The sequence below is a fragment of the Littorina saxatilis genome, linkage group LG6 (assembly GCF_037325665.1).
Source record: "Littorina saxatilis isolate snail1 linkage group LG6, US_GU_Lsax_2.0, whole genome shotgun sequence".
Lineage (NCBI taxonomy): Eukaryota > Metazoa > Mollusca > Gastropoda > Littorinimorpha > Littorinidae > Littorina > Littorina saxatilis.
Window position 1 is genome coordinate 14,028,011 of NC_090250.1, and position 22,530 is coordinate 14,050,540.

Below are 22,530 nucleotides of genomic sequence, written 5' to 3' on the forward strand. Positions count from 1 at the left end.
AGAGGCCGGGACAGCCGAAACTGATCCCAGGGGGGCAAGCTGGCGCGCTTCGCCGCTCCCTAGCGCACCTGCCACATGATGGACGGTGTACTGCCGGGGAGGAGCCGTCTGTGAACCCGAAGGAGACGCAAGAGCGTAACCAGGGAACGCAGGCAAGTGTGAGCCCCCAAAAAGATGGGGACTCCCACAAACGCCGCCCAACGCCGAAGCGCTAGAACCGGGCGGCGCTATGGACGCGAACCCCCCTGAAAAGGCAGGGGGATCCGCTACCGAACCGGAAAAATCCGGTCCGAGATCAGCCGAAGTGATCGTCGCTGAAGGCCGCAGCCTAGAAAGTGAAGCCACCCCCCCCACGCCAGGCGGGAGGGGAGCGACAGGCCTTTCCGCAGAATGCAAGGCAACCAAATCATGCTTCAAAGTAGCAAACATTGCCAAGATTTCTTCCCGAGACACGGACTCGCTAGGCCGAGGCGCCTGCGAGCGCGAGAGAGGAGAAGTAGCGCGTTCCTGCGTAAGAAAAACCGGTGACGGTGACGTGGAGTCAATCGAAACCCGTTCTGACTTCTTAGTCACCGGGTCAGTAACCAGAACTAAAGACGTAGCCTGTGACGAAGTTACAGAGGCACGCGTCTTTGATTTAGACTTAGACTTGTCCTTATCTTTCTCTTTCCCCGGTGAAGAGAGCAGAGAAACAAGATTGCCCTTGCTTTTAGAGCTTTTGTCCGCCATTTGCAATTTCGAACACGCGCACGTGGAGACGAATTACAACAGCGAAATACTCAAACAAACGCAACGCGCAGCGAAGAGAAGTGAAACGATCTTACCTAAAGATAGCAACGCAAATACCAGGGTCAAATGGCCTTCCACAAAAGGCCAAGGCAAAAAAGATGCCGGAGTACCACAACACGTCTGTGCTCGAGTGTTGAAGTGGGTGGAATGACGGCCGGTAGTAGGACCGCACATGCGCGGGTTACCGGTAGGGGAGGTGACTCCCGTCCTTGACTACGGACTTTGTTTTCTTTGGGAGTTACTTCCTCCCTTACCAGGGTCGAGTACTACTTCAATATCTTAGCAATGAACTGAAGTTAATGCCATTTATGTGAGTTGAGGTAAGAATATGTGATTGAATGTGTAAATTATAAAACACCAGTTTTGGCATGTTAGTAAAGGACTTGACCAAGCCAGTCAATTTCTTACTGAATAACCTCGGTGTAATCTAACCCGTTATTTACATTACAAAGCCACAGGCTTTAACATTACTTCTATGACAACACGTCCAGGGGTGGAGTAAGAAAAGATCGCGAAGAATACTGCTTGAATCTCCACGTTTTACTCAGGCACTGCCTGCAGTAAGATGCTATAAACGCCACACAAAGCACAACATTTTAAGCAACAATTTCGGAATTTTACCCGAAAATTCCATCTTTTTTCGGGAAATGAAACCAGCAATGGATCATCAAAACCGGTTGAAATTTTGCTTGACCAGTTTCTTTCCCAACAAATATAATGCAATCACTTTGTTTTAGACTAGGGCAGGTTAATGTCACTTAAAAGGGTATCTGGTTACTGTGAGAAGCAGGTTTCCTAGTTGCATAGAAATATAGTAAAACCTGCCTTTGTGACCACCTTTGCCCACAACAATCGCCTACAAAAATCCAAGATTATTTGTTTCTATATAATTGGCCTTTGCGGGGCAACCACCTACATGTATCTATAACAACCATTTTGAACAGTCTCTAGCAGGTTTGACTGTACAGGTTTTGAACATGGCAAGTTTAGCGCAGTAACTGATATGCATTATCCTATGCAAATGACGCACATAGGGCCAGCAAAAAACAACAAGCATCTTTAATCTTGTAGCTCAGGTGGTAAACTTAATTTTTAATTGGCCTTTGAATGGAAGTATAAAATGTGAAACATGGATTGAGTCTACTCCTTATTTTCTGTCAAGGGCATGGAGCATCAAGCATTCACATTCAGCCTGAAAGCCAAAGAGCTTTGCAACAAAAGCTAACCACAAGAAGTTTTTACTCCATTACACAAAACATTTCCTCAAAGTTCCTCTACGAATCTTAGCTGAGAACTGTGAATCTTTGCATTCTACCTTCGAATACAAATTCTTACCATTTGTTTTCTCACAGTTTTCTTCCTTTTCTAACACTCTTTATTAGTATGGCCGTCGTGGTGAGTTAAGGAGCAGCAACCAAAGCACAAGTCTACAGACTATGACCTCCTAATAAGATATCAATCGCTGCCCTTTACCTGACTGTCGTACTGATCTGCTGCTATCATCTGGAACTCCTGACAGAGGTAGGGTAAACTATTTGAACTGGTGAGTTCCATTTCTCTAACACTCACAAATATCTTTGCTTGCTTAAGTAATTTATGTTTACCCTTATAAGTTCTATGAACAGTTCTTATCGTGATAAGTAATTTATGTTTACCCTTATAAGTTATATGAACAGTTGTTATGGTGATAAGTAATTTATGTTTACCCTTATAAGTTATATGAACAGTTCTTATCGTGAAAACATTTGGGCTCACTGTCTCCAATCTGCCCAGGCTATTCCATAGGTTGAGACCATTCCTCCACTTAGGACACATACCAAAAATCAACATCCTGGCTGCTTACTGTTCAAAGTTGGATTTTTGTTATGAATTAATTTTGCGCACTTATACTAATGGCTTTTAATAATTCAATTAAGCAAAAAACATTCTGCTCTGCACAGAAAGCATCCGGGGTGTTCATTTTTGGTTCGTGTCCAAGTGGTGAGATTGGCTTCATCTCATGTAAACGCCTGGCCATTCCTGAGATGGTGAGCCAAATCGTTAACATGGAAAGGACTGTGCATTTCACCATCATCAAAATTGTAATTTTTTTTTTTTACCAAAATAAAGTACACATGTACAGTAAATATTAAGTTTTGCTGCAGAAGACCACAAAGAAAAGCTCTTTTCAGTCAGAGAACTCAAGCTCACGCTTGCCAAGACAGTCAACCACAACCATATGACAAAGAGGCCAAAAGCGAGATATGAATGTAGCACCCTCAATCCCCTACAGTTCTGATTATCTTGAAAGGATAAAGTGAATTACCGCACACACTGGTGATTAAAACCATGCACAAATACACAACAGGGTTGATTAATATGTTAAACAGTGGATTAAAGTCAATTCACTTTTCAAGCAGGCTACGTGAAACAATTCGTTTTCTGGAGACAGCAAACACTGTGCTCAAACAACACCATAACATTGAGTGTGTGTTAATATTTTCCAAAGCCGAGACCACACACGAAAATCTTTCTCAGAACTGTTCAGTCATCAGTACTTAACCTATCAAAATAATAAAGCCCCAAAAATGTATATAGCCCATGTGAGTGAGAGAAATATCTCACTCTGAAAATAAGTCTGAGTTGTACACACTTTGGACCATTCACTATGGCATGGAATGCACACGTGGATGAAATTCCGATGCTATCAGTATCAGACGGATGGCAGTACCATGTGAATTTTTCAGTGAAAAGGAAGGCATGGTGGTATGAACTGAATGAATAGCAATCACTTCAATGCAGCAAGCCTTTTGTCAGGTATAGAAAGTTTAGCGTACCCTATCTCTGGGCGTGTACGTGGTACGGCGTAAGCTGACGGGCTGTTTGTACGGCCGCCGCTGATCCCGCCCCCCAGAGTCGTGAAAGGTCTGTTCACGCATTTTGAAGGTAAAACTGTACTGGTCCCTATCGCGCGGGGTGAAAGGATCCTTCAGGGACTCGGAATCGTCGCCACGGCTGCAGTCATCCAGACGAGACAGACGTGAGGGGTTGCGCAGCGTAACCGACGGAGATAACCGCCCATCTTCGCTGGGTTCTGGTACCTGGGACGTGAGTAAGTCACAATCACAGGGGTTAGTTACACTGATGGGGTCTACTGCTTCTACCCACAACATGTGATGCCACAATGGGTGCTTCCGCAGTGGGTGTTACCACAGTGGGCGCTCCAGCAGTGTGGGTTGCTTATCTTGGAATATAAACTGGTGCTGGCAAATTGATCTTGTGCGGCAGCCCATGCTTTTTGGGGGGCTGCATGGTATTAAACAGGTTTGAACTAGTTTGTGTGAGGGACATTTTCTTTTGCATGAAACAAAAGATAAAGGTTCAAGTTGTTCAAGGAATATTGATAGATATAACAGCTGTTACGTAAGCAAACTTTAACTTGGTGAAACACAGTCACGTGATAGCTGACGAGAGCACCACTCATCATAAGAGGTCGACACTCGTCATATATACTAGAGGAAAAGTGCAGCAACATACACTGCGGAAGCGCTCATTACGGGTCAGAGTGGTTGAAGCAGACCCCATCAGCGTTAGTTACGGCTACGCTATCATCAGCATTAAGTCAGCATGCATGAAGTGACTTCATGCGTCTTTTGATTTCAGCAGGAACATTGCCAAATCATTGCTGATCAATCATTCCACAGCAAAAGACAGTTCTTGCATGCAAACATTGACAGTTACTAACAGTGTTGTTATGCCATGCTTCTAATGTAAAGGTGTGTTATTCAGTCAATTCTTACCATGCTCTGGGGTGCACTTTCTCTGGCTTTCCCCTTTTAAGAAATGTGACACAACATCAAACTATAGCTTGACTACGACTGAGAAATGAGCGAGTTAAATGGAAACATACAGAAACAATATGATTTACACAAATGACTATTTAGCACAGAGGTTAAAGGCATACTTTTTCTTGTTGAAACAGTTGGGCTCACCATCTCAGATCTGGCCAGACTTTTACATGGGGTAAGACCATCCCTCCACTTGGTCACATACCAACAATGAACCGCCTGGGTGCTCTGTGTGAAGTGTGGGAATATAGTTTATGAATAAATTGTGTCCATGCAACCAGTGGCTTGGCAAGAGATTCATTCATTCAAAAAAATGGCCAAAGTGCACAGAAAGCACCCATGCTGTTCATTTCTGGTATGTGACCGAGTGGAGGGACAGCCTTATCCCATTTGAGATGGTGAGACGAACTGGTTTCACGAGAAGGAGTGTGCCTTCAACAGATAAATGAATACATTAATACATAGCCAATAATCCGTCCACCATTACATTAGGACCAACATTCACTGCTAATGATGCAGCCCTTCACCTAGCTAGCAACAATCTTGCTCCCAACTGCACAAACACAAAGCACTACACATTACTGTGCATTACTCACTGGAATGAACTTCTTGTTTTTCTTCTTCTTGGCTAAGTTGTACATGGAACTACTTTGGCTGATGGAATCGGATGCTCTCCTGGAATCAAAAACAAGTCAAAGTTATGTGCCATTCACAAGGAAGTCATTTGGTGCCGGCAATCAGCCCAATAGTCAAAAAATCAACACCAACAACTTTGACGTTATTTTAGCAAAATTGCCAAACTATTTAATATTAATGGATCAATTTAATTCAATTTAATTAATTAAAAGCTTTGGGTCATAATTTTTTGTAGTACATTATGTTTTCCCCCATGATCAACTCTGACTAACAGAGGTCTTCACTATAATGTTTCTACTTTGCTTGAGCGTAATGGATGAATGCTCCCTCAGAGCTACATTTCCTAAGTGTGTTGGCACATGGTTACAGTAAAGTCTGATGCCTCATGTTTTATGTCTTCACCCTTACAGCTCCAACACAATTTAGGGACAGCTCGATTTTTCTATAAAATGAAAAAATGGCTTAGTTTTCAATTACATTTTTGTTTGTTAAAGATCAATTGATCCAATGGTTCAGATGATATAAGAAGTTAAAGACCAAAACTAAGGCTTTTGGGGCTGGTAGTTCATGAAGTAAGAAAGTCTGATAAATATCTACAAGTACAAGGGATTTGGCTAAAAGGGTTGCAGGCTTACCAGGTGGAGGAGATGGCAGCGGAGGAGGTGTCGGTCATCAGGTTGTATGGCTGGGGTCCTGGGTAGCGAATAGAGGAACGAGAGGGTGTGTTCAGGTAACGATTGTCACACGGAATATCGCGCTGGGGGAACCCCGGCTCTGGAACATTAAAGCAATTAATATTGACACACATTCACGCTACACTGCTCTCTCTCTTCAGAGTCCTCCATACATGGGAATCAAGTACAGTACATGTAACAAGAATGGTTCATTAAATTGACTCAAGATTTACTTTTGTCATCTTGAGATTAAATAAAGAAGCAACTGAGCTTAATCCTTACTTTCTGTTCGTTTCTTCCCCATCGCCTTCTTCAAAGAAGACCAAAGTCAAAGTTCTAGTAAATGTTTCTGTTTGTCCATTATTAAACGCTCCATCAATTACTAAACACCCCACACATTAACCATTCATGTTGTTTGCATTTGATTCTTTTTTGTGTGGAATGTTGGCAGTACGTCTGTTTCGGATTTCCATAAACCCGAGTGATAGTTATCCTCAAAAGAACAGGTACATAATTTTACACATTTGATAAGTTACACGTAGGCAGCAATGTTGTTTATTGTTGAAAGATGGCAAATCTGGAGCCAGGATTATATTGATAGTGGGTTGTCCACAATGTAGGCCTATGTGTCACATTAAAGTAACTTATTTGATTTAAAATACTTTTTTTCTTAAAAGCCCTAAAATAATGTTGTTAAATAACAAAGAGATAAACAAAAAGATGCATTAATTTACAACTTGGGGAAATCATCTATTATTCTGCTTCTCCCTACGGCCAACAGCATCTTAATCAGAAATTAGAAACACGAGTAACAACTTGATGTACACACACCCTATGTGCTGATGCAAGGAACACAGAGCAAACGCAAAGAGAAAGCAAGACATCTCAACCCTAATCAACCCACCCGTTAAAGCCAATACTTGTATCTCTTTCTTCTTTCAACAAGGTAACACACTAATCAACCCACCCGTTAAAGCCAATACTTGTATCTCTTTCTTCTTTCAACAAGGTAACACACAATCACCTCAAGCTGGCTCAAATATGCCATCCACAAAGGCTGCTGCAAAACAAAAGCTAGGCTCACATCAAGCAGCCGCTGTTTCTTCCACTCAAACAACCATTGTTTCTTTCATTCAAACAACCATTGTATTTCTTTTACTGAAGCAGCCATTGTTTCTTTCCCTCAAACAGGCATTGTTTCTTTCACTTAAACAACCGAAGTTTCTTTCACTCAAGGGGCAGTTAATTTTTTAACTCAAACAACCATTGTTTCTGCTACGGGACAGGTTGTAAGGAAAGGCATAGCCCAACGACATCTAAAGAAAGGACTAGCAGAGTCTGCCTCCTGACCCCGCTAGCGGGGGCGAGTGCCTTACTTGCAGAACATCACTTTAAAACTGACAAAGCAATCAAAATGGAGGTACTACTATTTTATGGACTTAGTGTGAAAGAAAATAATAATTTTGTGAGAAATTCTGTGCTTTTAATCAACATTTTATCTGAAGGTACTGCTAATTGGCTGTTAATTGAGTTACCTGTAGTGTATATGTTGAAATCACTGAAAGAGCTCTAATATCTCTGCCATGAACTAAGACACTGACAACAACAACAGATTTGCACACACAGTGTGTTTGTGTGTGTGTGTGTGAGAGAGAGAGAGAGCTAGAGAGAGAGAGAGAAAGAGAGAGAGAGAACACCGTGGAGAGAGAGAGAGAGAGAGAGAACACCGTGGAGAGAGAGAGAGAGAGAGAGAGAGAGAGAGCTAATGGTTGGGGGAGACAGACATACTAGTACTAGAGAGAGAGAGAGAGAGAGAGAGAGAGAGAGAGAGAGAGAGAGAGAGAGAGAGAGAGAGAGAGAGAGACAATGAGACAGACACAGAGACACACACACACAAAGATAGTGTATATGTTGAAATCACTGAAAGAGCTCTAATATCTCTGCCATGAACTAAGACACTGACAACAACAACAGATTTGCACACACAGTGTGTTTGTGTGTGTGTGTGTGTGTGTGAGAGAGAGAGAGAGAGAGAGAGAGAGAGAGAGAGAGAGAGAGAGAGAGAGAGAGAGAGAAAGAGAGAGAGAGAACACCGTGGAGAGAGAGAGAGAGAGAGAGAGAGAGAGAGAGCTAATGGTTGGGGGAGACAGACATACTAGTACTAGAGAGAGAGAGAGAGAGAGAGAGAGACAATGAGACAGACACAGAGACACACACAAACATAGTGATAGACAGAGAGAGACATGGGAAGAAACAGTAACACACACACACACATGAGCATGCATTGTGAGAAGCATATCACTTAGCTCACTCAATCCGCCAACCGAGCCCTCTTCACGGATGTCTGGAGCAGCACAGCATTCTTCTGATTGTCTTTCTCAAGGTTGTGTAATCCATTAAGAAGAACATTGGACAGACGACGGTACATCTGGGGGTAGTCCATGTCGATGCTGTGGTAGCTGGCCATGATGGAGAGGATGTTGGAGAGTCGTTTGCGGCAGCATGCACGATGACGCGCCTGCTTCACAAAGCACAGTCCAAGTTGAACCAGTTGAAAGGTGCAGTCATGAGGAATTGTGAGGGATCCTCGTGAAACAGTCTCAATAAAGTCCTTCACCTCACTTGTCACAACTGGTTCCTCCTCATCAAATGTCAAGTCACATTTGCTCTCCAGCCACCCAGCCACGTATGCACAGCTGCTCTCCTCATTCACAGTGAGGGTCACCCCTGAAATGCACCCCTCTATCACATCTGCATCCTCCGCGATGACATCCCCCAAGCAGATGTGTTTCTGGGGCTCAGACTGGAGCTCAATGGACTGGAGGTAGGATGCAGCGTACCGGGCGAGGCGCTTCTTGCATGCTGCAAACACATCACCGGCCGTCATGAAGGCATTTGATCCAGTTGACGCCCTGTATACAGAGAATTCTCCCTCTAAACGGTCACTTTGTAGTTCACGCAGCACAACATAGTCAAAGCCCGCTGATGAAAGGAGGTAGTTGCAGACTGCTTTCAGTCCCTGCATGGTCTGCACTAGTGCCTTCTTGGTATCATGGGTGAGGCACTGGATACGAGACGAGCCATGCCCTGAATCAGCTTCCTGGAAGATGTCAATGAAAGTGTCCAGACTCGAGGAACTGGATTCTTGTACGGCACGATGGGGATCCTTCAGGCGTTTATCCAGTCATTTCTTTGACACGTTGACAGTGTTCCACCAGTTCAGGACAGTCTCTATCACTGATGCAGTCTCAATGCAGCCTTTCATCTTCAGCGCACCAACCACTTTCTCATTGAAGACTCTAAGAACATGTTGAACATTCTGCAGTTGGAGTTTGGATGGAATGACACAGGTTTGGGTCAAAGGGGTAGTCTTCAGGATGCCGCCTTTCTCATCTTCATACAGCTGCTTGACATCAGAGAAAGAAGCAACTGACTGGCCATTGAGACGGATTTTCTGTGTCTTCTCAGTGATCCAGTTGTTCCGGATGCATTTTAACAGATGAACCGTATCAAAGAGGAGAAACCAAGGACGCCCGTTGTCGAGTGGATGTGTGACTGTGGCATTGTTCTCGCCTGGCCTGTCAAAGAGCTTGCAAAAGTGTTGGTTCACCTTATGATTGTCAGTGATGGAGCCTATGACACGTCCCCCAGATCTCTCTACAACAGCGGCTGCTTCGTTCACTGCCTGGAACTGGAACTGGGCTGTCAACTTGTGCACTGGGGTCACTGACACCATCACACTGGGACCGCTTCTCAAACACTTCATCATGATGCACATCATGGAAGTTGCACGGCACTCTTCATTGTTCTTGGCCATGCCACTGAGAATCCCACCAGCAAACGCTACAGTTGGACGGATTTTGACCTCGTCGATCAACAAGAACACATTCTTCTGCTGAGGGAGTAAAGCATTGAATGTGTTTCGCAAAACTGCATCCTTGTCGACTGAAGACACAACATCCTGAAGCTTGCGCTTGCTTGGTAGCACCAGAAACTCCCTCAGCTGTTCATAGCTACAACGAGGAAAGCTTTCAATGGCAAAGCAAATGTCACTAGGAGTGAACTGTTTGTGGGCTAACAACTCCAACTGGTGTGTCAAGAACTCCAACTTCTTTACCTTGTGATCCACGGAACAGTCAGCTGCAGCTTTCAGATCAATAACCACCTTCTTCACAACTTCTTCCAGCGGAATGTCACTGTTGACAGCACAATGAACCGCATCAAAGAACTGTGACTTGGAGTTGAGGCCATTGTTGGGTCTTAGGATTGCACCTAGTGGAACTCTGATGCCATCTCTGAAAACACTGAGAGTTAGGGGGGAACACAACGTCTTCTTATTTTCAACAACAACTGAAACACTGCATTGGCTATAGTCATCTGACATGAGAAGACACACAATTCGTTTATCTGAACGTGAAACCAAAACATTGTTATACTTCTTCTGTAGGTCTTTGACAGGATCAAAACTCTCAAACGAAGTGATCTTGTCCCTTGCAAAAAAGAGCTTGGTCAGACGATCTTCATCTTTCACAGGGCGAGATGAAGGCTGAGGTGTAGGCAGACATGACTTGGGAACGTCAAACACACTTGGAGGAATGGCAGGTCGAGTGGAACCACCAGGAATCTTGATCATAAGAGGGTCATCCCAATGCCTCTCACAAATGAAACAGTTCTCTCGAGTGGGGATATAATTCACACGTGGAGGTAGCGCATCCAACCATTTCTGCTTCTCACACTCGTCCTTTGGTAGTCGAAACACACGACACTTGTTATTCTCATCGTAATTGCCCTTGCAGTTCACAACACTACACTTTTTCACCATTTTGAAGACAAAGAAACAGCACTTCAACTTGAAACAATGAAAACAAAACAGTGCGATCGTCCATTCAAAAAGTAGCGCGGTAGACGAACCACGGCTTCCTGTATTAACTAATGCGCAAACAAAATAGTGCCAACTTTGTACGATCCAAAACAACTGAATAAATTCAGTGACGCACAATATAATATAACAGTTGTCGATTAGATGATAGAATCTAAGAGATAAATGCAACTGAAAGGTGTTTATACCAAAAAATATTGCACATTTTAGCATTTTCGTCTGCTGAGTTGTTCTTCCGCCACACCAAAACAAAACTATTATGGGATGGCTGAGCGATCGCCACTCGCCTGGCTTGCAACCAAAGAAACTACAATGGGAAGAAGGATAACTTCCTCATTGGGCATGCTTAGAAATGAGAATGGCTAAATACGAGTTATTGCCCTTTTCTACATGCTGACCAGGCTGTCTCCTGCTTTGTCATGACTAGTACAGTCGATCTTTCTCATGCTGTGACTTGCTTTATTTTCACATTTTCGGTATTTAAAACAGCAAACACACACACACACACACACACACACACACACACACACACACACACACACACACACACACACCGAAGAAGTTTCCATTCTGATTCGGTTATTTTATTTGGTGCTATATGTTTGCTTCACATTGTTTCTTTTACATTGCTTTAGGTATCCCAATTCGCTAAACACATCCATAATGCATGCATGGCTCATTCGAAACAGGGCAACTGAACAACTGATGCCCAATAGCAATAAATACTGAACAACTGATCAATAAATAGCAATAAATGATGACAGTGCCAAGTTTTTAAGTACAAAGTGAAATCATGTGACTGGACAAAGGCACAATTACAAAATACAAATAAAAAAAAATCGAGGCCCATTTTAAATTAAGTTCTCAGCTCATATGGAAGCATAAGGTGACCCTAGAAACCGAAATTGGGAGACCTCCCGCCCCCAGGGCAGACTACAAAAAGAAAAGGGGGGGGGAGGGGAGCTAATTTGTGAAAAAGTATAAAAGGAATCAAAAACTGTATACATGTATTTAGTTAATACCCCAAAAATTGTATAGTAATATACAATGTCAGACCCTAAAGAAAGTTTGTTAGTCATTGCTTAGGCAAAACAAAGCAAAATAGTCTGTTTACGGTATCCCGACCAACCCTATTTTTCCCCCGCCGACCCTAGACTTTTTTTTGGCATTTGGAGAAAAAGAAAAAGAAAAAAAAATCAATTTTGTTCCTGTTTTTTTGCAAAATAATTTAAAAAGATGGTTATAAAAAAAAAAAAATAAGAAAAGCCGACCTACCGACCCTCTTTTTGTGTGCCTATGTTACTGTAAACAGACTAAAAGGTACATCACAAACAACACACCAGGGATGCTACTCCCCCCTTAAAAATAGCCATGAGTCATAGGTGTGACGTTTGAATCTTTTAGCTAAATAAAACAATAGGCAATTGATCGGAAATAGCAGGAAAAATCTTAACAAGTTTATTATTTGTTTGCTTGGACCAATCCTCTTGCCGAATAGTTTTACAATAAAAATTGATTTTACGTCAAAAATATCACAGGAATATCGAATGTTGAGGTAAGGCTGGGATAGCCAAGTTCAAGAATAACGGAAGGTGACTGTTGAATCTTTTTGAAAATGTATAAAAATATAGATGGTAGGCAATTCAAAATTAAAAAAAGGACTCTCGGAGCATGGACTTAATGAGTCAAAAATTAAAGAAGGCTCTATGAGCCGAAGTACATGTTTTGTCTATTGTCTTTTTTTATTTTGAATTGCCGACCATCTATATTTTGATACAACTTTGGACCCTCTTTGTACGGAGAGAGTTGGCAATTGTTAATCACATTCTCTCATCTCATTGACTCTCATTCGGCTCCTTGGTAACATGCGTTCCCGTCTCTGCCAGGATTGGACACAGCAGCAGATAACCGGTAAATATGTAACAGGCATAAATGGCAAAATAGCTCGCCTCGCCTGATAATATATGAGACAACTGTTCTATTACAAAGTCTTTCTTGGGAGGCTTGGCTAATTTACTCGCTCGTTTTACACGGGGTTCCATCGTTTTCTTTTCTAATCGGAAAACCTTGCTCCTCAGTTTGTTGACCTTCTGCCAAAGTTCTGCTTCACGAGGGGATGGGGAGGATGACGACTTTGATGCTTTACATCCTATGTCCTCCAGGATCGCCTGAATGTCATCTAAAAAAGAAAACACACACACAAAACACATAAAATAACATCTTTACGTGTGGGAACTACAGGTACAATTTCATCCATCCATGCATCCGCCCTATACAGCTTCTTCTTCTTCTGCGTTCGTGGGCTGAAACTTTCACACGCACTCATTTTTTTGCACAAGTGGAATTTTACGTGTATGACCGTTTTTACCCCGCCATTTAGGCAGCCATACGCCGCTTTCGGAGGAAGCATGCGGGGTATTTTTGTGTTTCTAAAACCCACCGAACTCTGACATGGATTACAGGATCTTTTTCGTGCGTACTTGGTCTTGTGCTTGCGTGTACACATGAAGGGGGATAAGTCACTAGCAGGTCTGCACATAAGTTGACCTGGGAGATCGGAAACATCTCCACACTTAACCCACCAGGCGGCCGCGACCGGGATTCGAACCCTCGACCTTCCGAGTTAATAGACCGACGTCTTACCACCCCGCCACAGCGCCCGTCACCCTATACAGCAATTATCAACTATGTAATGGATGGGTTTAAACATTTTTTGATGTCAGGGTGTTCTTCATGGTTAAAAATCTCTTACCTGGTTGAACAATTTGTGCATCAGGCGACAGGTCGGTGCTGGCTTCATTTGTAGCTACCCTTTGCGATGGTGGCTTCCTCCCACTAGCAACCTGCAAATGCACAGCTCTTTAACTGACAAACTCACAACCAACACCCAGTCCCAATGAAACAATTCTCCCAATTTCATGGCATTGGTCTTAGGCCACACAAAAAAGTGTATGTTTCTGGTAAGGCAAAACAAAAAATAATCTGTTTACGATATCCGGACCGACCCTATTTTTTTCTCACCGGCCCTAGACTTTTTTGGGGAATTAAAAAATAAAATTAAAATATTCAGATGGCTAAAATACAAAAATAAAAAGCCGACCTACCGACGCTATTTTGGGGGGGCCTATGTTACCTTTAACAGACTTTTTTTGTGGCCTAACATGACTAAAGGTGGAGATTTTTTTTCTAAACTTTTTTTTTTAAACCATCTTTTTAACTTATTTTGTTGAAAAACAGGAAAACAAGTGATTTTCGAATACCCCTTTTATTTTTGAAAATGCAAAAACAAAAGTCTAGGGTCATCGGGAAAACATAGGTAGGGTCAGGTGACCAGAAACATTACTTTTTTGTTGTTGACGCCGACCCTATACTTTTTTTGCCATTTGGGGCTGTTTTTTGGCAAAATAAGTTCATCATATCATCATAATCAAGACGTCAATCCAAAATAAGTAACGTTTTTTTGTTGGCCTTATCATTATTTTGCGCTAAATGCAAACAGGCATTATTTGATGGGAACAATGCTGGTTTTTTTCAATTCTTACATCAGCCTCAAACTTGTCATTACTCAACCTGCATTTATTAGTGTGCTTCTTTGATTTGCAAAAACCTAAAACCAATAAATAAATAACCTTCGGTGGTGGATTGAGCACTGCAAACAATGTCGGGACAGCATTCCACACAAGTGATCCTCTCTGCAGGATTGTTTTACTGGTTGGCCTCAAAGTGATCAGTACAAAGCTTGAGACCTTGAACATCAGCTGGCTGCAGCTTTTCAAAGTCCTCTCGCCTTGTGAATTGCATCCATATTCTGCACCTAGTTTGACAATAAAAACAACAATGTTATTGTTAAACTAAGCAAAAAGGAAAGACAAAAAAAGCTAAATCAGATCTTCAGTCTAAATCTAACGCTCTGCCGGAACGCAAAACGGATGAGTGATGTACCTTTGTACTGTAGTTTTCCCGTAAGCAAGGTTTGATAAAGGTTTCGGCAAATATGCCCACGGGTAGTTTGTCATCAAGTGTAAACTGTTGTTTTGTACTGACTGCTGACTCACACTCACAGTCGTAAGTACTCGCTGACGCTGTAGTCTACTGAGTGAGTTGACTCGAGCCATTGCATTCATTCTTCGAAGAAGGTAAACCTGATGAAATAATCACTGCACAACCCACCTTTTTTCTTCTTTAGGGAACTTGTGGAAAGTTTTCCCGAAGCAGCTCTGTTTGCAACGGGCGTTCTTGCAACAAAAAGCCGAGCACAATTTACCACCACCACGCACGCGATCGGTACCTACGCGATCCGCCATTTTGTTTTCGCCGCCAGCATGTGACTAGGGACGATAACCCACAAACACTTTTTCGCATTTTCTTCGCAAGTTCCACGTCTTCCTTTTGTACAGTGTTTGTTACAACACAGGCACAGCGCTGGCTGCACTCGCCCCCGCTAGCGGGTCAGGAGGCAGACTCTGCTAGTCCTTTCTTTAGATGTCGTTGGCATAGCCTTAAATCATCATCATCATCATCATCATCATCATCATCATCATCATCATCATCATCATCATCATCTCAATCATCATCATCATCATCTCAATCATCATCATCATCATCATCACTTGCTTCCCATCAAGGACACTTTGAAGAAGAAGAATAGGTGATCAAGCATCTACTCCATGAAGAATCCACCAAAATACCTCATGTGTCCAACACACAGACAGACAGACAGGCAAGCACAGAGTGACAAAGGCAGGGGGAGGGGGTGAGGGATAGGGAAAAGAGGTAGGTGAGGGACTGTGAGAGGGAGAGGAAACAGCATGACCTGCATTAACCCTTGCAGCTCTGACGCCACCATTTAATGACAATATATCTCAGCCCTAAAGTCACTTTTAATGACAATATATCTCAGCCCTAAAGTCACTTTTAATGACAATATATCTCAGCCCTAAAGTCACTTTTAATGACAATATATCTCAGCCCTAAAGTCACTTTTAATGACAATATATCTCAGCCCTAAAGTCACTTTTAATGACAATATATCTCAGCGCAAAAGTCACTTTTAATGACAATATATCTCAGCCCTAAAGTCACTTTTAATGACAATATATCTCAGCCCTAAAGTCACTTTTAATGACAATATATCTCAGCCCTAAAGTTACTTTTAATGACAATATACCTCAGCCCTAAAGTCACTTTTAATGACAATATACCTCAGCCCTAAAGTCACTTTTAATGACAATATATCTCAGCCCTAAAGTCACTTTTAATGACAATATATCTCAGCCCTAAAGTCACTTGATTTGCTAATGTCAAATAAAATAATAACGTTTTAGCTTTCATTTAAAAAAAAAAAAAAGCAAGTCTAATTGGACAGGGACTGAGTGTGAGAGGAAATGGCACAACCTGCATTATTAACCTTTGCAGCTCTAATGTCACAATCTAGTGACAGCATATCTCAGCTCTATTATCAAAGTCACCTGATTTGGTTGGCCAATGACTTTTTAGCTGTCATAAAAAAACACAGAAACAAGTCAACTGGTCCACCACTTCAAAGGATATAAGCAGCTCGAAGACCGAAACCAAGATTTTATGGGGCTGGAAGTTCATGTAATACTAACGTCAGCTGGAAATATTGAAGTAGACATATGCGACTGAGAGGGTTAAAGTGCAGAGGCTCATCAAACATATGTACACTGTGCCAGAGGGTATTCTTTCTAGACAGTGTTTTACACAAGCACACCCATCAAAATTCTTACATTAAAGCACACACCCTTACACACTCTGATTTCAAATTTTGCAAACTGACTGTGACTGAAGTAGTGACACACGTCAGGCAAAACACATACAATGAGTGATGTTAAAACTCATTAAGATGCTTTCCAGTGTGCTCAATACATCAATATTTAACATCAGAATTCAAAATTACAATCAAATGCTCTCACTGTTCAATTTCAATTGCAGTACTGCACATTAACTCTATATTCTCTGTAGTACTATCAACTGTGCCACCACCCAGCCTCTCCTCACTGTTATCTCTCAGACCTCTTCCCATGGTCTGGTATCATCAGTTAAAATAAGAGTACATTGTGCACCCTAAACTTATTCCAGCACAGCATCCTTATGCTAATGAGTTTCACTCTGTGCTCAGCTCTGTTACTGTATGCTGCTTATATCTTATGCTCTATACTTTAATGAATAAACTTAGTGATAGACATTCGTCTGATGTTATACTGATGTGGCTGAGAGTGTGACCCTACGATAGCCTCCGAATATAAACACATAACACCAAACTATTACATGGTGGCAGCTCTGGTGCCCCAGTGTGAACATCTTACAACTTACAAGTGTTTTCTGTGCCAGCTTTTGTGTGTGTGACACTGACAGCTTCTGATCATCGGAACTGTACTACCTAGAACTTTGTGACTGTGATTGTGATATATGTGAGTCTGGAACAGTGACTAACCATTAGTAACTGTGTCATTCCCTGTCTTCAACTGGATTACTGAATAATTATCCTGGACACTATCCTGACCACCAGTGACTGTGTCTCTGACAGACAGTAATGCTAGTGTTGTACACGGATACACCATCGACTCCATAACCGTCACTCCGCACAATCCGGTAAGTGGTATCTTTCTCAATTTTACCACGCACACACAACCAACATGGCTGATGCACCATTGCCACGCCCAAAGATGGACTGGTCATCAGATGACAAGGCACAATGTACTCTTATTATAACTGATGATACCAGACCGTGGGAAGAGGTCTGAGAGATAACAGTGAGGAGAGGCTGGGTGGTGGCACAGTTGCTAGTACTACAGTTGCTGATTTGTTTTACGTAGCATTTTGACATTGGAACAACAAACATCAATTAAGTTGAACGCACTCTCTACAGGCTAATACTGAAGTTTGCAAGATGACAAAGTGATATCTTTTGTTGAGGGGGAGGAGTGCATAACAAATATGTTGCACCAACGCCAGTTATGTGGATGCAGCAACGTACCATATCAGATTCAGATTCAGAACATCTGCTGTTTGTGTGAACGTGAGCAAGCATCAATACCAAGTTTTTTTCTTCTAACATTCAACTCAAAGAATGTAAAAGAGTCACACAAGCAAGTCTCAAGCAATGCCCTCAACCCTTAAGATGCAGAAGCTCTTTCAAAAGCATGTTGCCCAAAACTCCGAACACTGAACTTAACTGAATCATTAGTTCTGTGTACAGCTGTACTACTCTTGCAGCGCTCTTTCACTTGACGTCTAGCTGTAGACGTTAAGAATTCCTTGTTGTAAATGAAAACAATAAATTCCTAAATATACTCTTAAACTAAAAAACAAAAGAAATAGGTATTTCAAGATTTCTTTTTCTTTTTTCTTCATTTTCTTTTTTTCTTTTTCTGAACTTGTTTGAAATGCAAACACTGAAGAAGAAATGCGAAGAAACGTGAAGAGAAAACAGTTGTCAGTGAACTAGACAGAGAGTGAGACGTGTTAGACAACACTCAAGTCAGCACACATTGTGCGGCAGCATGACAGCCATGGCAAAAATACCTACAGGGAAACGTTTGTCTTTTACCTGTCTCAGTTATGTCTGTGGCCGACTCTGTCAATACAACCACATGACAACATGACTTCATGGAAAATAACATGTTACACTAATTCAGGCCTCTTTTTTGTACTATAATTACACACGGCTTAACTATCGATCCACAGCTGATTTATGTTCAAACCAGTATCTGCTGATCACAAACAATACCTGAGGTGGTGTGCACGAGAAAGTATCAAAGTGGGTGGGAACCAAACGATGCGTCGGACTGGTTAAGAGTGAGCTTTATTTGAGACTTCAACCAATCTGAATCAGTGCTTGGGTCCCACCCAGTTGAACACTTTCTAATGAACACCACCCTTGTGATTAAAAAAAAAAAGGTAAAGGTTGGAGGCAGGGGTTGGGTGTGTTAAGCCTTAAATTGATGGGGTGAATTCGACCTCACAAAGTCTACTTCACAAAGCTCGCTGAAGACGCTTTAATGGCAATGATTTTTGGTAAAAGACTTCGCAAAGTCACCTTCCGACTCAATTAAGGAAGGCCTTTCGGAACAGGACTGTGTGGGAATGGAGAGTGGGGATACAAAAACTGGAACAGATCTTAAGTTAATACAGAGGGCTGCATCCACAATCAAACACCCATTTTCAAATAGGCATAGCCGTTTCAGATTCCACATTATCCACAGTTTCAAATGTCCATAACCTCTATGCTTACATCACACAGTACAGGCAGGATTGGAGTATAGGGTCATACATGTACTGGTGTTGTTGACGCCTGGTTTGGGGCCACAAGGGAAAACACTCAAAGTGGTAACAAAAAAGTCAATGAATGCTTACCATGCAACTGATTCCGAGCACGACGAGGTTGTAAGTAATAATTATGGGAGTCTTTCCAACGTTCTCCGCCCTGAAACAAAAACACAACATTCAGTTACAACGAGTTTATTTTTTTAAAGTTTAAGCAACCCTTTTTTCTGAGACACTGGTTTTGGAACCTCCATTTCTCTTTTTATATTTAGTCAAGTTTTGACTAAATATTTTAACATCGAGGGGGAATCGAAACGAGGGTCGTGGTGTATGTGCGTGTGTGTGTCTGTGTGTGTGTGTGTGTGTCTGTCTGTGTGTGTGTGTAGAGCGATTCAGACCAAACTACTGGACCGATCTTTATGAAATTTTACATGAGAGTTCCTGGGATTGATATCCCCGAACGTTTTTTTTTTCATTTTTTTGATAAATGTCTTTGATGACGTCATATCCGGCTTTTCGTGAAAGTTGAGGCGGCACTGTCACGCCCTCATTTTTCAACCAAATTGGTTGAAATTTTGGTCAAGTAATCTTCGACGAAGCCCGGACTTCGGTATTGCATTTCAGCTTGGTGGCTTAAAAATTAATTAATGACTTTGGTCATTACAAATCTGAAAATTGTAAAAAAAAAATAAAAATTTATAAAACGATCCAAATTTACGTTTATCTTATTCTCCATCATTTGCTGATTCCAAAAACATATAAATATGTTATATTCGGATTAAAAACAAGCTTTGAAAATTAAATATATAAAAATTATTATCAAAATTAAATTGTCCAAATCAATTTAAAAACACTTTCATCTTATTCCTTGTCGGTTCCTGATTCCAAAAACATATAGATATGATATGTTTGGATTAAAAACACGCTCAGAAAGTTAAAACAAAGAGAGGTACAGAAAAGCGTGCTATCCTTCTTAGCGCAACTACTACCCCGCTCTTCTTGTCAATTTCACTGCCTTTGCCATGAGCGGTGGACTGACGATGCTACGAGTATACGGTCTTGCTGAAAAATGGCATTGCGTTCAGTTTCATTCTGTGAGTTCGACAGCTACTTGACTAAATATTGTATTTTCGCCTTACGCGACTTGTTTCTTTCTTTTTTCTAATCTTTTATTTTTCTTCATGAGAAAAGGAATGATTTCCAAGCTACAGTGATACAACAGGTTTCAAAAACCGATTCACGATTAACACTGGACATTATTTTTGGAAATCATGTTGTTTTGAGATTTCGTTAGTCTGACGTTTTATTAATTAAAAACAAATTGTTTATCGTCTCTGATTTAAGGTAAAGCATGTAAATGAGAAAGTATGTGTACAAACAGAAAACACACAGTTACCATGTTTGTTATCACGTGTTTATTGATTGATTAAAAAAATGTTGGCCAAAAAACCCAAAAAAAAACAACTCGCCGTGACGCTATTGTTACTGCGTTATTCCGAGGCAGGAATATTGTTATTTTTTTAGTATTGGATCTTGTATCGTGTTGCTACTAAATGGGCTGATAGGGATTTCAGACTTCCGCGGAGGCTAGACGATTTTGCATTGATTTATGGTAAATGTTGTGATACCTTGTTCTTTGGGACTGAGTGCATTTTTGTGAAAGAAGAATATGTTTATAAAAATAAAAAAAAGTAAAAAAAACAACCCCACTATACCTGCCAAGAGCAGACACAATGTATAAAGCAACCCTCTTTCTGAGACACTTTATTTTTTTACCCTATTCTTTACTTTTTTCTTCATGAAAAATGATTCACTAGCTGCATTAAAGCAACAGGTTTTACATAAGGCCCCCCCAAAAAAATAGTCTGTTTACGGTATCCCGACCGACCCTATTTTTTCGTGCGACCCTAGACTTTTTTTTGGCATTTGGGGAAATTTTTTTTTAAAAGAATTAAAAAAAAAAAAAAAGTCTGTTTTTTGGCAAAATAACAAAAATATGTTTTTTGGGGGAAAAAAACAACAAAAAAACGACCTAACGACCCTATTTTTTTTGCCTATGTTACCGTAAACAGACTATTTTTTTATTTGGCCTAACACTATGTATCAATTGAACACTGGATTTCTCTTCTTAGGCCGTATTGTGACACCTGAGAAGCCAACTAAAACTCATATTTAGGCGGCTGGCCGAGACTACAAAAGAGTGTGTGAGAAATCGTAATTAAAACTTATCGACAAATAATGCTATTAGTATTTTTAACCAAAATATGAACATTTGAAACATATCTGAACAGTCATTGTTCAACTCACAGTTTAGCAGAACAATGGCTATCTCAATCAGTGTCAAATGTCACATCTTGGTCAAAAATACAGATAACGTATATATAATAGTTGCCAACAGCACAAAGAGGTTGAAGAGACTACCTATAACATTTGAAACAGATTTCGACAGTCATTGTTCAACTCGCAGTCTTGCAAAACAATGGCTATCTCAATCTGTGTAAAATACAAATTAAAGTATAATAGTTGCCAACAGCATGAAGAGGTTGAAGAGTCTACCTTGTTGTCGGCTGTCTTCTCTGCCACGGCCTGATCCCTGGCTTTCTTCTTGCTCAGTGTACTGGAGCGGATGCGTTGAATCTCATCTTGTGTGGCTTGTGTGAGAAACTGGAACACAGACCACAACACTGCAGAGTGCTGCAAGGTACACTTCCATGGACTTGCTATGTATTAGAGTCACACACAAAAAGTTTCTTTCCGATGAAGCGGCCAAAAAATCAGTGTCAGTAAGTTGGGTTTTTTGGCAGGGGGGGATTGAAGTTTGTTTTTCATTTACACAGGCCTATGTGGCTTTTTATTGGCTGCAAATCGTGCGACTTGGTATTTCTCAAAGCTTGCAAACCATACAACGGACTTTGATGAAGAAAAAAACATTTCAGATTCAGAATCAAAGAATTAATAAAAGAAAAGTGGCTGTGCCAAACAATCAGAAATTCTTCCGCACACAGGCATACTCAAGTGTGTATTTTAGAAAGAGCCACAGGTCCCAACAAAGGAGGAAGTCTTAAAATGGGAGGTAATCTACACAGGTTATCAATACAAAATCTGAAAATCAAGGCCTGAAAAAAGAAGAAGTCTTAAATTGGGGGGGGGGGGGGGGTCTTTAAAGACAGGGTTCCACGGTATTGATAAGAACAAGTCCATGACATGCACTTTACAGACACAACAGTGAAACAAACGATTACACTCACTTTCTTCTTCTCCACACCCTCTTTTGACTTAGCAGCATGCGTTGTGGACTGACTGTGAGAACTGTTGGCCGTGATGTTCATGACGTAGGTACTGGTGCCACGACCTTGACCCTCCCCACTGTCCGGTGCCCCTCCCCCCACTCCCCCTTCCCCACCGCCCCCCAGTCGCAGCTGAGTGTCCTCGTGAGCGA

General features: G+C 41.5%; 2 protein-coding genes and 1 long non-coding RNA gene across 5 annotated transcripts in view; all 3 read right to left on the reverse strand.

Annotated features, from left to right (window-relative positions):
* LOC138968576 (cyclin-dependent kinase-like 5) overlaps positions 1-22,530 on the reverse strand; it is an 85,585-nt gene that overhangs the window by 14,204 nt on the left and 48,851 nt on the right. Inside the window, exons 13-18 of one of the 3 annotated variants that reach the window (XM_070341163.1) lie at positions 21,648-21,755; positions 19,182-19,251; positions 5,888-6,026; positions 5,213-5,291; positions 3,606-3,869; positions 2,263-2,301 (exon numbers count right to left, since the gene is read on the reverse strand). In XM_070341163.1, the coding sequence (XP_070197264.1) occupies positions 2,263-2,301; positions 3,606-3,869; positions 5,213-5,291; positions 5,888-6,026; positions 19,182-19,251; positions 21,648-21,755 (699 nt within the window). The remainder of the gene's footprint in view (positions 1-2,262; positions 2,302-3,605; positions 3,870-5,212; positions 5,292-5,887; positions 6,027-19,181; positions 19,252-21,647; positions 21,756-22,530) is intronic. The other 2 variants (XM_070341164.1, XM_070341166.1) reach the window with 2 other exon arrangements.
* Positions 8,238-8,997, reverse strand: LOC138969610 (uncharacterized). Its single transcript, XM_070342469.1, has one exon. It carries the CDS (start codon positions 8,949-8,951, stop codon positions 8,238-8,240), a length of 714 nt encoding a protein of 237 aa, XP_070198570.1. The 5' UTR covers positions 8,952-8,997.
* On the reverse strand, positions 11,111-14,920 carry LOC138968582 (uncharacterized). Its single transcript, XR_011456232.1, has 3 exons — positions 14,435-14,920; positions 13,558-13,648; positions 11,111-12,984 (listed from the first exon to the last, which is right to left on the reverse strand). It is a non-coding gene; the product is annotated as an uncharacterized lncRNA (long non-coding RNA).